At 54.6% G+C, this 14,019-nt stretch overlaps 1 protein-coding gene across 1 annotated transcript; it reads right to left on the reverse strand.

The window, feature by feature from the left end:
* Window positions 1-559: 559 nt before the first annotated feature.
* timm22 (translocase of inner mitochondrial membrane 22 homolog (yeast)) lies at window positions 560-10,333 on the reverse strand. The gene is made up of 4 exons (XM_072470029.1): window positions 10,045-10,333; window positions 7,502-7,698; window positions 1,054-1,126; window positions 560-962 (listed from the first exon to the last, which is right to left on the reverse strand). Exons 1-4 carry the CDS (start codon window positions 10,316-10,318, stop codon window positions 886-888), a joined length of 621 nt encoding a protein of 206 aa, XP_072326130.1. The 5' UTR covers window positions 10,319-10,333; the 3' UTR covers window positions 560-885.
* Between the last annotated feature and the right edge of the window lie 3,686 nt (window positions 10,334-14,019).

Raw genomic sequence — 14,019 nt, forward strand, 5'->3', positions numbered from 1 at the left:
CACCCTGAATAAAGTGACTCTGTACAGTTACACAGTGAGTGACCCTCACCCTGAATAAACAGTGACTCTGTACAGTTACACAGTGAGTGACGCTCACCCTGAATAAACAGTGACTCTGTAGTTAGTGAGTGATCCTCACCCTGAATAAACAGTGACTCTGTACAGTTACACAGTGAGTGATCCTCACCCTGCTGAATAAACAGTGACTCTGTACAGTTACACAGTGAGTGATCCTCACCCTGAATAAACAGTGACTCTGTACAGTTACACAGTGAGTGATCCTCACCCTGAATAAACAGTGACTCTGTACAGTTACACAGTGAGTGATCCTCACCCTGCTGAATAAACAGTGACTCTGTACAGTTACACAGTGAGTGATCCTCACCCTGAATAAACAGTGACTCTGTACAGTTACACAGTGAGTGATCCTCACCCTGAATAAACAGTGACTCTGTACAGTTACACAGTGAGTGATCCTCACCCTGCTGAATAAACAGTGTCTCTGTACAGTTACACAGTGAGTGACCCTCACCCTGCTGAATAAACAGTGACTCAGGAGTTACACAGTATATTTTATTAAACTCCATTCTGTTGATAACTTATTTACAATATCGGACAGACCAACAACAGATCAAAATCTAAACACTTTTCCCTGTGCTTGAAGTCCTTCATCCATCCTGTCCCCTTGTTTCAATGTCTGTGCCAGTTTGCACAACGTTGTGTGGTATGTGATGGGGGGACATGGCTGCAGGCTCATTCTGTTTGTTCACACCAACAGCCCTTGTGCTGACTGTAGACGAGCCCACTGAAGCCGAGTGTCTGTGGAGGCTGATGTAATAGCGTCTCGCTCCTTCCACTTTGCAGCAAGGCCTCTCTGAATTCACATCATCGTAAGTAGTAATCTATGACAGCAGAAAAGGCAGCAAACCCTCCACATCCAATGGCTCCGGCCTTTAGACCGGCTGCGGAGGAGGAGAAAGGAGCAGTTTAGAAACATCGCCACAAACGCTGGCGTTCTAAACCCAGGCACTCGAGGGAGATTCTGTCACTCACCACGGAAACCGATTGCCCCTCCTGTGACACAGCCGCTGAGTACACTGTTCTTCCAATCAGATTTGCCACGGTACTGTCAAAATGTCAAAGAACAAGGTGATGTGAATTTAAACTCCAGCCATGCCTCTTAACATCGCTCCTCATCAGAAAGAGTTCCACACACAACAGGCAATTTGGTTTGGCCTACGTTGGTCTTTAACCTCCTAATATTCCTAATCAACAGTCACAGAGTGACTGCAGCATGGAGGGGGCAATTCAGCCCATCCAAGCCATCCTGGCTCTCTGCAGAGGAGTCCTATCAGTCTCACCTCTCTGTCCTGGCCCTGTAATCCTGCAGCTTTATTTCCCTCAACCCTCTCCAGTTTCCCATTGAAATCACTGTTTCTGCATCCAGCCCCTCAAAGACGGAGTTCCAGGTCATTCCCACTCGCTGTGCTAAAAAGGTCCTCATATTTCCTGTATCTCCAGCCCACAACCTTCAATCTGTGTCCCCCCAGTGCCTGTACCACTGGCTGATGGGAAGATTGGTTTGGTCTACCTGATCTAAAGCTGTCATAATCTTGCACACTTTTCTGAAATCTCCGTGCAGCAAAGGAGATTGAGAGAGAACGCAGCCCCCAGCTTCTGCAACCTCATCTTGGAGTTAATATTCCACACGTGGAACCATTCTGGTAAATATACTGTGCAACCTCTCAAAGAGCCTCCCCCAATGTCTGGTGACAACTAGACCCAAGCTGTCCCCAACCAGAGCTTTATAAAGCTTCACAATAACGTCCCCGCTATCATACTCAATGCCTTTATTTACAAAGCCCAAGATCCCATTTGCTTTGCTCACCTGTTTCCTGTCACCTTCAGAGATTGATGAACATTCACCTCTGGCTCGCGCTGTCCCTCAACCCCTTGAGAACTTTGTCATTACATCCATCTTACCTCCCCTGACCCTCCTGACAAAATACACCCACCAGGTCATACTTCTGTCTGTTAAATTGAACCTGTCACTTGTCGGAACGTCCGCTGGTTTATCCGGGTCGTGTCGGAACGCTGGTTTATCCGGGTCTTGTCGGAACGCTGGTTTATCCGGGTCGTGTCGGAACGCTGGTTTATCCGGGTCGTGTCGGAACGCTGGTTTATCCGGGTCGTGTCGGAACGCTGGTTTATCCGGGTCGTGTCGGAACGCTGGTTTATCCGAGTCGTGTCGGAACGCTGGTTTATCCGGGTCGTGTCGGAACGCTGGTTTATCCGAGTCGTGTCGGAACGCTGGTTTATCCGGGTCGTGTCGGAACGCTGGTTTATCCGGGTCGTGTCGGAACGCTGGTTTATCCGGGTCGTGTCGGTACGCTGGTTTATCCGAGTCGTGTCGGAACGCTGGTTTATCCGGGTCGTGTCGGAACGCTGGTTTATCCGAGTCGTGTCGGAACGCTGGTTTATCCGGGTCGTGTCGGAACGCTGGTTTATCCGGGTTGTGTCGGTACGCTGGTTTATCCGGGTCGTGTCGGAACGCTGGTTTATCCGGGTCGTGTCGGAACGCTGGTTTATCCGGGTCGTGTCGGAACGCTGGTTTATCCGGGTCGTGTCGGTACGCTGGTTTATCCGAGTCGTGTCGGAACGCTGGTTTATCCGAGTCGTGTCGGAACGCTGGTTTATCCGGGTCTTGTCGGAACGCTGGTTTATCCGAGTCGTGTCGGAACGCTGGTTTATCCGGGTCGTGTCGGAACGCTGGTTTATCCGAGTCATGTCGGAACGCTGGTTTATCCGAGTCGTGTCGGAACGCTGGTTTATCCGGGTCGTGTCGAAACACTGGTTTATCCGGGTCGTGTCGGAACGCTGGTTTATCCGAGTCGTGTCGGAACGCTGATGTATCCGGGTCTTGTCGGAACGCTGATGTATCCGGGTCTTGTCGGAACGCTGATGTATCCGGGTCTTGTCGGAACGCTGGTTTATCCGGGTCGTGTCGGAACGCTGATGTATCCGGGTCTTGTCGGAACGCTGGTTTATCCGAGTCGTGTCGGAACGCTGGTTTATCCGAGTCGTGTCGGAACGCTGGTTTATCCGGGTCGTGTCGGAACGCTGGTTTATCCGGGTCGTGTTGGAACGCTGGTTTAAATGAGTCGTGTCGGAACGCTGGTTTATCCGGGTCGTGTCGGAACGCTGGTTTTTCCGGGTCGTGTTGGAACGCTGGTTTATCCGAGTCGTGTCGGAACGCTGGTTTATCCGGGTCTTGTCGGAACGTCCGCTGGTTTATCCGTGTCTTGTCGGAACGCTGGTTTATCCGGGTCTTGTCGAATGCTGGTTTATCCGGGTCTTGTCGAAACGTCCGCTGGTTTATCCGGGTCTTGTCGGAATGCTGGTTTATCCGGGTCGTGTCGGAACGTCCGCTGGTTTATCCGGGTCGTGTCGGAACGCTGGTTTATCCGGGTCTTGTCGGAACGCTGATGTTTCCGGGTCTTGTCGGAACGCTGATGTATCCGAGTCGTGTCGGAACGCTGGTTTATCCGAGTCGTGTCGGAACGCTGATGTATCCGGGTCGTGTCGGAACGCTGGTTTATCCGGGTCTTGTCGGAACGCTGATGTATCCGGGTCTTGTCGGAACGCTGATGTATCCGAGTCGTGTCGGAACGCTGGTTTATCCGAGTCGTGTCGGAACGCTGATGTATCCGGGTCTTGTCGGAACGCTGATGTATCCGGGTCTTGTCGGAACGCTGATGTATCTGGGTCTTGTCGGAACGCTGGTTTATCCGGGTCTTGTCGGAACGCTGGTTTATCCGGGTCTTGTCGGAACGTCCGCTGGTTTATCCGTGTCTTGTCGGAACGCTGGTTTATCCGGGTCTTGTCGAATGCTTGTTTATCCGGGTCTTGTCGAAACGTCCGCTGGTTTATCCGGGTCTTGTCGGAATGCTGGTTTATCCGGGTCGTGTCGGAACGTCCGCTGGTTTATCCGGGTCGTGTCGGAACGCTGGTTTATCCGGGTCTTGTCGGAACGCTGATGTTTCCGGGTCTTGTCGGAACGCTGATGTATCCGAGTCGTGTCGGAACGCTGGTTTATCAGAGTCGTGTCGGAACGCTGATGTATCCGGGTCGTGTCGGAACGCTGGTTTATCCGGGTCTTGTCGGAACGCTGATGTATCCGGGTCTTGTCGGAACGCTGATGTATCCGAGTCGTGTCGGAACGCTGGTTTATCCGAGTCGTGTCGGAACGCTGATGTATCCGGGTCTTGTCGGAACGCTGATGTATCCGGGTCTTGTCGGAACGCTGATGTATCCGGGTCTTGTCGGAACGCTGGTTTATCCGGGTCTTGTCGGAACGCTGGTTTATCCGAGTCGTGTCAGAACACTGGTTTATCCGGGTCGTGTCGGAATGCCGGTTTATCCGGGTCGTGTCGGAACGCTGGTTTATCCGAGTCGTGTCGGAACGCTGGTTTATCCGGGTCGTGTCGGAACGCTGGTTTATCCGAGTCGTGTCGGAACGCTGGTTTATCCGAGTCGTGTCGGAACGCTGGTTTATCCGAGTCGTGTCGGAACGCTTGTTTATCCGGGTCGTGTCGGAACGCTGGTTTATCCGGGTCGTGTCGGAACGCTGATTTATCCGAGTCGTGTCGGAACGCTGGTTTATCCGGGTCGTGTCGGAACGCTGGTTTATCCGGGTCGTGTCGGAACGCTGGTTTATCCGGGTCTTGTCGGAACGCTGGTTTATCCGGGTCGTGTCGGAACGCTGGTTTATCCGGGTCGTGTCGGAACGCTGGTTTATCCGAGTCGTGTCGGAACGCTGGTTTATCCGAGTCGTGTCGGAACGCTGGTTTATCCGAGTCGTGTCGGAACGCTGGTTTATCCGGGTCTTGTCGGAACGCTGGTTTATCCGGGTCGTGTCGGAACGCTGATGTATCCGGGTCTTGTCGGAACGCTGGTTTATCCGAGTCGTGTCGGAATGCTGGTTTATCCGAGACGTGTCGGAACGCTGGTTTATCCGAGTCGTGTCGGAACGCTGGTTTATCCGAGTCGTGTCGGAACGCTGGTTTATCCGGGTCGTGTCGGAACGCTGGTTTTTCCGGGTCGTGTCGGAACGCTGGTTTATCCGGGTCTTGTCGAATGCTGGTTTATCCGGGTCTTGTCGAAACGTCCGCTGGTTTATCCGGGTCTTGTCGGAATGCTGGTTTATCCGGGTCGTGTCGGAACGTCCGCTGGTTTATCCGGGTCGTGTCGGAACGCTGGTTTATCCGGGTCTTGTCGGAACGCTGGTTTATCCGGGTCTTGTCGGAACGCTGATGTATCCGGGTCTTGTCGGAACGCTGATGTATCCGAGTCGTGTCGGAACGCTGATGTATCCGGGTCGTGTCGGAACGCTGGTTTATCCGGGTCTTGTCGGAACGCTGATGTATCCGGGTCTTGTCGGAACGCTGATGTATCCGAGTCGTGTCGGAACGCTGGTTTATCCGAGTCGTGTCGGAACGCTGATGTATCCGGGTCTTGTCGGAACGCTGATGTATCCGGGTCTTGTCGTAACGCTGGTTTATCCGGGTCTTGTCGGAACGCTGGTTTATCCGGGTCGTGTCGGAACGCTGGTTTATCCAAGTCGTGTCGGAACGCTGGTTTATCCGGGTCGTGTCGGAACGCTGGTTTATCCGAGTCGTGTCGGAACGCTGGTTTATCCGGGTCGTGTCGGAACGCTGGTTTTTCCGGGTCGTGTCGGAACGCTGGTTTATCCGGGTCTTGTCGAATGCTGGTTTATCCGGGTCTTGTCGAATGCTGGTTTATCCGGGTCTTGTCGAAACGTCCGCTGGTTTATCCGGGTCTTGTCAGAATGCTGGTTTATCCGGGTCGTGTCGGAACGTCCGCTGGTTTATCCGGGTCGTGTCGGAACGCTGGTTTATCCGGGTCTTGTCGGAACGCTGATGTATCCGGGTCTTGTCGGAACGCTGATGTATCCGAGTCGTGTCGGAACGCTGGTTTATCCGAGTCGTGTCGGAACGCTGATGTATCCGGGTCGTGTCGGAACGCTGGTTTATCCGGGTCTTGTCGGAACGCTGATGTATCCGGGTCTTGTCGGAACGCTGATGTATCCGAGTCGTGTCGGAACGCTGGTTTATCCGAGTCGTGTCGGAACGCTGATGTATCCAGGTCTTGTCGGAACGCTGATGTATCCGGGTCTTGTCGGAACGCTGGTTTATCCGGGTCTTGTCGGAACGCTGGTTTAGCCGGGTCGTGTCGGAACGCTGGTTTATCCAAGTCGTGTCGGAACGCTGGTTTATCCGAGACGTGTCGGAACGCTGCTTTATCCGAGTCGTGTCGGAACGCTGGTTTATCCGGGTCGTGTCGGAACGCTGGTTTATCCGGGTCTTGTCGGAAAGCTGATGTATCCGGGTCGTGTTGGAACGCTGGTTTATCCGAGTCGTGTCGGAACGCTGGTTTATCCGAGTCTTGTCGGAACGCTGATGTATCCGGGTCTTGTCGGAACGCTGGTTTATCCGAGTCTTGTCGGAACGCTGATGTATCCGGGTCTTGTCGGAACGCTGGTTTATCCGAGTCTTGTCGGAACGCTGATGTATCCGGGTCTTGTCGGAACGCTGGTTCATCTGGGTCTTGTTGCCGTCGATTGGAATCCCTTCACTTTTGCTGCTCCTCCAAGTTTTGAAGCATTGGCAAATTTTGAAATGTTACCCTGTATTCCAATATCCAAGTTGTTTTTATAAAGCAAAGTAAGCAGTGTCTCTGGTACTGACCCTCGGGGAATCCCACAATACCTTCCACTAGTCTGAAACATAACTGTCCACCATAATCCGCTGCTTCCTGGTTTCCTTAAACATTCATTTTAATCTCAGCTAGGGCCCCTCCTACTCCAGCCTTTTTGTTAACCAGCCTTTTATGTATTACCTTGTCAAACACTTTCTTCAAATCCATATAGACAGCATCCACCACATCCCCTTTATCAACCTTCTCTGTTCCATCATCACAAAGTTCAATTTGATTAATCAAGATCATTCTGCCTTTTACAAATGTGTGTTGGTCCCTCTTTAACTTACAAAAACCATTCTAAATACCTTGTACCTCTTCATCCACTGCCCAATCTAACCTTGAATACTGACACAGTTCCTGCCTCTAGCACTAATGCTGCAAATTCATTCCACAGTCTCACAACTCTCTGCTTGAAGGTGCTTCTCGTGTGCTGTTCCAAATCAATCACATTTAATCGTGTACGCCTGGCACATCGATCGCCAATCAATAACTGGAAACCACTTGCTAACCAGTTTCATCCTCTTATCATCTTAAACACTTGGCTCAGACTCCGTGAATGATCAAGTATCTAAAATAGCTTTTCCCCAATTCTATCTTTTCAAATCATCTATATTTGTTGCTTTATTAATCTTCGAAGCACCTTGGGATGTTGGTACGAGGTGCTGTGTAAATGTGAGTTGTGTTGCAATGTCACCTAACCAAGTGAATGGAAGGCACTTACCGATTCAATGATGCATTCTGTGCAGGAAAACATGGCACCCACAATAGCAAAGTTCTTTGCATACGACATTCCACGCTGACCCATGTCTTTCAGAACTTCCTTGGCAGTCGGGGTCCGCAAAGGATCCTTCGGATCAAATCCAACGTTCGTATCAATGCCAGCTGTGAAGATACCAAATGCCCCGCCCAGCACGAAGCCTAAGAGGGAAACACACACAGTTCGGAGAGAGAATGTCAACACTCACCGAGACATTGAGAGGCAGAGCTCAGTGCTGCTCCATTGAGCACAGAGAAATCACCCTCAGAAGTATATTTCCCTCAAAATAGTGGGGATTCTCTTGTCACCTTTCATGAAACTCCCTCCTGCACTGTGTTCACTACTCCCCTGCTGATTCTGCTGGGAGCACTGGCAAAACAATGCGGACAGAACACAACATGTTGTTTCCTAACGAATGGCCACAAACACTCGAGCAGGGAGAAGGAGCTAAAGGTGATATCCAACATGTTCCTTACCCAGGGCATCAACTCCAAAACAAAATGAGGACAGAAATCCAATCTAGTCCTTCCCCTCTATATTGGGTTGATCCGTCACTCTCAGTCTGGTTACTTATAGCACAGCACTCACTCATCTGCTATTTGTCGCATTAATTTGAAAGAAACTGAATCTCAGTTAGCAACACCCTGCACTGTAATCAGGCCATTCCTATCCTTCCACTCAATCACCAGTCCCCACACCCTTCCAATCTCCCCATGACCCCACTACCCCGTCCGCACATCCCCAAAGACCACTCCCCATTTCCCCCATCAATCCCCATATCCCCCATCCATCCCCGTATCCCCCATCAATCCCCGTATCCCCCATCAATACCCATATCCCCCATCAATACCCATATCCCCCATCCATCCCCATCAATCCCCGTATCGCCCATCCATCCCCGTATCCCCTATCCATCCCATCATCCCCGTATCCCCTATCCATCCCCGTATCCCCACCCATCCCCGTATCCCCCACCCATCCCCGTATCCCCCATCAATACCCATATCCCCCATCCATCCCCATTAATCCCCGTATCGCCCATCCATCCCCGTATCCCCTATCCATCCCCGTATCCCCACCCATCCCCGTATCCCCCACCAATCCCCGTATCCCCCATCAATACCCATATCCCCCATCAATACCCATATCCCCCATCCATCCCCATCCATCCCCGTATCCCCCATTCATCCCCGTATCCCCCACCCATCCCCATATCCCCCACCAATCCCTGTATCCCCCATCAATACCCATATCCCCCATCAATACCCATATCCCCCATCCATCCCCATCCATCCCCGTATCCTCCATTCATCCCCGTATCCCCCACCCATCCCCATATCCCCCACCAATCCCCGTATCCCCCATCAATACCCATAACCCCCATCAATACCCATATCCCCCATCCATCCTCATTAATCCCCGTATCGCCCATTCATCCCCGTATCCCCCACCCATCCCCGTATTCCCCACCAATCCCTGTATCCCCCATCAATACCCATATCCCCCATCCATCCTCATTAATCCCCGTATCGCCCATCCATCCCCGTATCCCCTATCCATCCCCGTATCCCCTATCCATCCCCGTATCCCCTATCCATCCCCGTATCCCCTATCCATCCCCGTATCCCCTATCCATCATCAATACCCATATCCCCCATATCCATCCCCGTATCCCCCACCCATCCCCGTAATGAGGCTGTTCTCGTTAGAGAGAAGAAGGTTAAGAGGTGACTTATTTGAGGCATACAAGATGATCAGAGGATTGGATAGGGTGGACAGTGAGAGCCTTTTTCCTCGGATGGTGATGTCTAGCACGAGGGGACATAGCTTTAAATTGAGGGGAGATAGATATAGGACAGATGTCAGAGGTAGGTTCTTTACTCAGAGAGTAGTAAGGGGGTGGAATGCCCTGCCTGCAACAGTAGTGGACTCGCCAACACTAAGGGTATTCAAATGGTCATTGGATAGACATATGGACGATAAGGGAATAGTGCAGATGGGCTTTAGAGTGGTTTCACAGGTCGGCGCAACATCGAGGGCCGAAGGGCCTGTACTGCGCTGTAATGTTCTATGTATACCCCATCCCCCCCCCCCGGCCCCCGCCCCCCCCGGGTCCCCCCGCCCCCGGCCCGGCCCCGCCCCCGCCCCCGGGGTCCCCCCCGCCCCCCCGGGTCCCCCCGCCCCCGGCCCCGCCCCCGGCCCGGCCCCGCCCCCGCCCCCGGGGTCCCCCCCGCCCCCCCGGGTCCCCCCGCCCCCGGCCCCGCCCCCGGCCCGGCCCCGCCCCCGCCCCCGGGGTCCCCCCCGCCCCCCCGGGTCCCCCGCCCCCGGCCCCGCCCCCGGGGTCCCCCCGGCCCCGCCCCCGGGGTCCCCCCCGCCCCCCCGGGTCCCCCCGGCCCCGCCCCCGCCCCCGGGGTCCCCCCCGCCCCCGCCCCCCGGCCCCGCCCCCCCGCCCCCCGGCCCCGCCCCCCCGCCCCGCCCCCGGGCCCCGCCCCCGGCCCCGCGCTGACCTCCCACACAGGCCAGCGCCGCCTTGAAGCCGCAGCTCTCCATTCCGCTCTCCACCATTTTCTGTTCCTCCGATTTGAGGGGCGCGGGGAAGCCGCCGAGCGCGGCCGGGTTGAGGGGTCGCGGCTGCCGCTGGTCCCCAACCAGGAGACGGAGGAGCTGCGAATAGACCAGGCTGTCCGCCATGCCTGCGTCGCTGCCCTGCGTCACCGCGTCAGCGAATGGCGTCATTGCGTCAGTGCCGTCCGCCATCGCTGCGTCAGCGTCCTGCGTCATTGCCGTGCATTCCTGGGTCTGCGCTGTCAGCCCTCACTGCGCCCCCGCGCAGGTCCCGCCCATGGGAACGGGCTCTTCCCCTTGGAACAGGCGCCGCCCCGGGAACAGGCCCCGCCCCTAGGAACAGTCTCCACCCCTGGAAACAGCTCCAACCATGGGAACAGGCCCTGCCCCTGGAAACAGGCCCCATCCCTGAGAACAGGCCCCGCCCCTAGAAACAGGCCCCACCCCTGGGAACAGACACCGCCCCTGGGAACAGGCCCCATCCCTGAGAACAGGCCCCGCCCCTAGAAACAGACCCCGCCCCTGGAAACAGGCCCCATCCCTGAGAACAGGCCCCGCCCCTGGGAACAGACACGCCCCTGGAAACAGGCCCCATCCCTGAGAACAGGCCCCGCCCTGGGAACAGGCCCTGCCCCTGGAAACAGGCCCCATCCCTGAGAACAGGCCCCACCCCTGGAAACAGCTCCAACCCTGGGAACAGACACCGCCCCTGGGAACAGGCCCCATCCCTGAGAACAGGCCCCGCCCCTAGAAACAGACCCCGCCCCTGGAAACAGGCCCCATCCCTGAGAACAGGCCCCGCCCCTGGGAACAGACCACGCCCCTGGAAACAGGCCCCATCCCTGAGAACAGGCCCCGCCCTGGGAAAAGGCCCTGCCCCTGGAAACAGGCCCCATCCCTGAGAACAGGCCCCGCCCCTAGAAACAGGCCCCACCCCTGGGAACAGACACCGCCCCTAGAAACAGGCCCCACCCCTGGAAACAGCTCCAACCCTGGGAACAGACACCGCCCCTGGGAACAGGCCCCATCCCTGAGAACAGGCCCCGCCCCTGGGAACAGACCACGCCCCTGGAAACAGGCCCCATCCCTGAGAACAGGCCCCGCCCTGGGAACAGGCCCTGCCCCTGGAAACAGGCCCCACCCCTGGAAACAGCTCCAACCCTGGGAACAGACACCGCCCCTGGGAACAGGCCCCATCCCTGAGAACAGGCCCCGCCCCTAGAAACAGACCCCGCCCCTGGAAACAGGCCCCATCCCTGAGAACAGGCCCCGCCCCTAGAAACAGACCCCGCCCCTGGAAACAGGCCCCATCCCTGAGAACAGGCCCCGCCCCTGGGAACAGACCACGCCCCTGGAAACAGGCCCCATCCCTGAGAACAGGCCCTGCCCCAGGAACAGACCCTGCTCCTGGGAACAGGCCCCACCCCTGGAAACAGCTCCAACCCTGGGAACAGACCCCGCCCCTGGGAACAGGCCCTGCCCCTGGAAACAGGCCCCACCCCTGGAAAAAGCTCCACCCCTGGGAACAGGCCCTCCCCTTGAAACAGGCCCCATCCCTGAGAACAGGCCCCGCCCCTGGGAACAGACCCCGCCCCTAAGAACAGGACCCGCCTCTGGGAACAGGCCCCGACCCTGGGAACAGGCCCCGACCCTGAGAACAGGCCCCGCCCCTGGGAACAGGCCCTGCCCCTGGGAACAGGCACCGCCCCTGGGAACAGACCCCGCCCCTAAGGACAGGACCCGCCTCTGGGAACAGGCCCCGACCCTGGGAACAGGCCCCGACCCTGAGAACAGGCCCCGCCCCTGGGAACAGGCCCTGCCCCTGGGAACAGGCCCCGCCCCTGGGAACAGGCCGCACCCCTGGGAACAGGCCGCACCCCTGGGAGGCCCTGCCCCTTGAAACAGGCCCCACCCCTGGGACCACTACCTTTCACAATATACATTTAATGATCTGGAAGAGGGAACTGAAGGCACTGTTGCCAAGTTTGCAGATGATACAAAGATGTGTGGAGGGACAGGTAGTATTGAGGAAGCAGGCGGGCTGCAGAAGGACTTGGACAGGCTGGGAGAGTGGGCAATGAAGTGGCAGATTGAATACAATGTGGAAAAGTGAGGTTATGCACTTTGGAAGGAGAAATGGAGGCATAGGCTATTTTCTAAATGGGGAGGTGCTGAGGAAATCTGAAGCACAAAGGGACTTGGGAGTCCTTGTTCACGATTCTCTTAAGGTGAACGTGCAGGTTCAGTCGGCAGTTAGGAAGGTAAATGCAATGTTAGCATTCATGTCAAGAGGGCGAGAATACAAGACCAGGGGTGTACTTCTGAGGCTCTGGTCAGACCCCATTTGGAGTATTGTGAGCAGTTTTGGGCCCCATATCTAAGGAAGGATATGCTGACCATGGAAAGGGTCCAGAGAAGGTTCACAAGAATGATCCCTGGAATGAAGAACTTGTCGTATGAGGAACGTTTGAGGACTCTGGGTCTGTACTCGGAGTTTAGAAAGATGAGGGGGATGTTATTGAAACTTCCAGGATACTGCGAGGCCTGGATAGAGTGGACGTGGAGAGGATATTTCCACTTGTAGGAAAAACTAGAACCGGAGGACACCATCTCAGACTAAAGGGACGATCCTTTAAAACAGAGATGAGGAGGAATTTCTTCAGCCAGAGGTGGTGAATCTGTGGAACTCTTTGCCGCAGAAGGCTGTGGAGGCCAAATCACTGAGTGTCTTTAAGACAGAGATAGATAGGTTCTTGATCAATAAGGAGATCAGGGGTTATGGGGAGAAGGCAGGAGAATGGGGATGAGAAAATATCAGCCATGATTGAATGGTGGAGCAGACTCGATGGGCTGAGTGGCCTAATTCTTATTTGTTAAAGTGAGAAGAAATTACAAGGCTCACTTGTTACCCTGTATGTAACTGACCAGGGTGTTGGACAGAGTGCGGGCATGCTTGATTCTGGATCTGTAATTACTTTGAGCATTTATGGGCAGCCTAACTCACGTACATTTAAGTTCTCCCTCAATTTTCCATCTTGTTGCATCGCCCAGTCTTGTGCTTGGTGACACAGCCTATTTGGGTTGACACATCGTGCTCTGAAATCCAATTTCTTAAAATAACTGTTCTACATTTCATTCCGACCTGCGCAGTCTATAACAGACACACATTTTCTCTCCTTGAAACATTCTGGTATTACAATGTTTTACAGAAAGGTTTTCAATCAGGTTCACTCAATATTCTGATGGATTCCTAACAAGAGTTTCTGTCCACAAGACACACTTTTGTCCCAAAACCATCTACAGCTGAATTGAGGACACTGATTTCTAGATCAGTAACAGAGTCTGCAGGGAAACCAACAATTTTACCCCTTATGCCACCCTGATACAGGTCATGATGTGGCAATGCAGGCGTTGGACTGGGGTGAGCACAGTACAAAGTCTTACAACACCAGGTTAAAGTCCAACAGGTTTGTTTCGATGTCACTAGCTTTCGGAGCGCTGCTCCTTCCTCAGATGAATGAAGAGGTATGTTCCAGAAACACATATATAGACAAATTCAAAGATGCCAAACAATGCTTGGAATGCGACCATTAGCAGGTGATTAAATCTTTACAGATCCAGAGATGGGGTAACCCCAGGTTAAAGAGGTGTGAATTGCATCAAGCCAGGACAGTTGGTAGGATTTCACAGGCCAGATGGTGGGGGATGAATGTAATGCGACATGAATCCCAGGTCCCGGTCATGTGTGCGGAACTTGGCTATAGGTTTCTGCTCGGCGATTCTGCGTTGTCGCGCGTCCTGAAGGCCGCCTTGGAGAACGCTTACCCGGAGATCAGAGTCTGAATGCCCTTGACTGCTGAAGTGTTCCCCGACTGGAAGGGAACATTCCTGCCTGGTGATTGTTGCGCGATGTCCGT

The sequence above is a fragment of the Scyliorhinus torazame genome, chromosome 12, assembly GCF_047496885.1.
Source record: "Scyliorhinus torazame isolate Kashiwa2021f chromosome 12, sScyTor2.1, whole genome shotgun sequence".
NCBI lineage: Eukaryota > Metazoa > Chordata > Chondrichthyes > Carcharhiniformes > Scyliorhinidae > Scyliorhinus > Scyliorhinus torazame.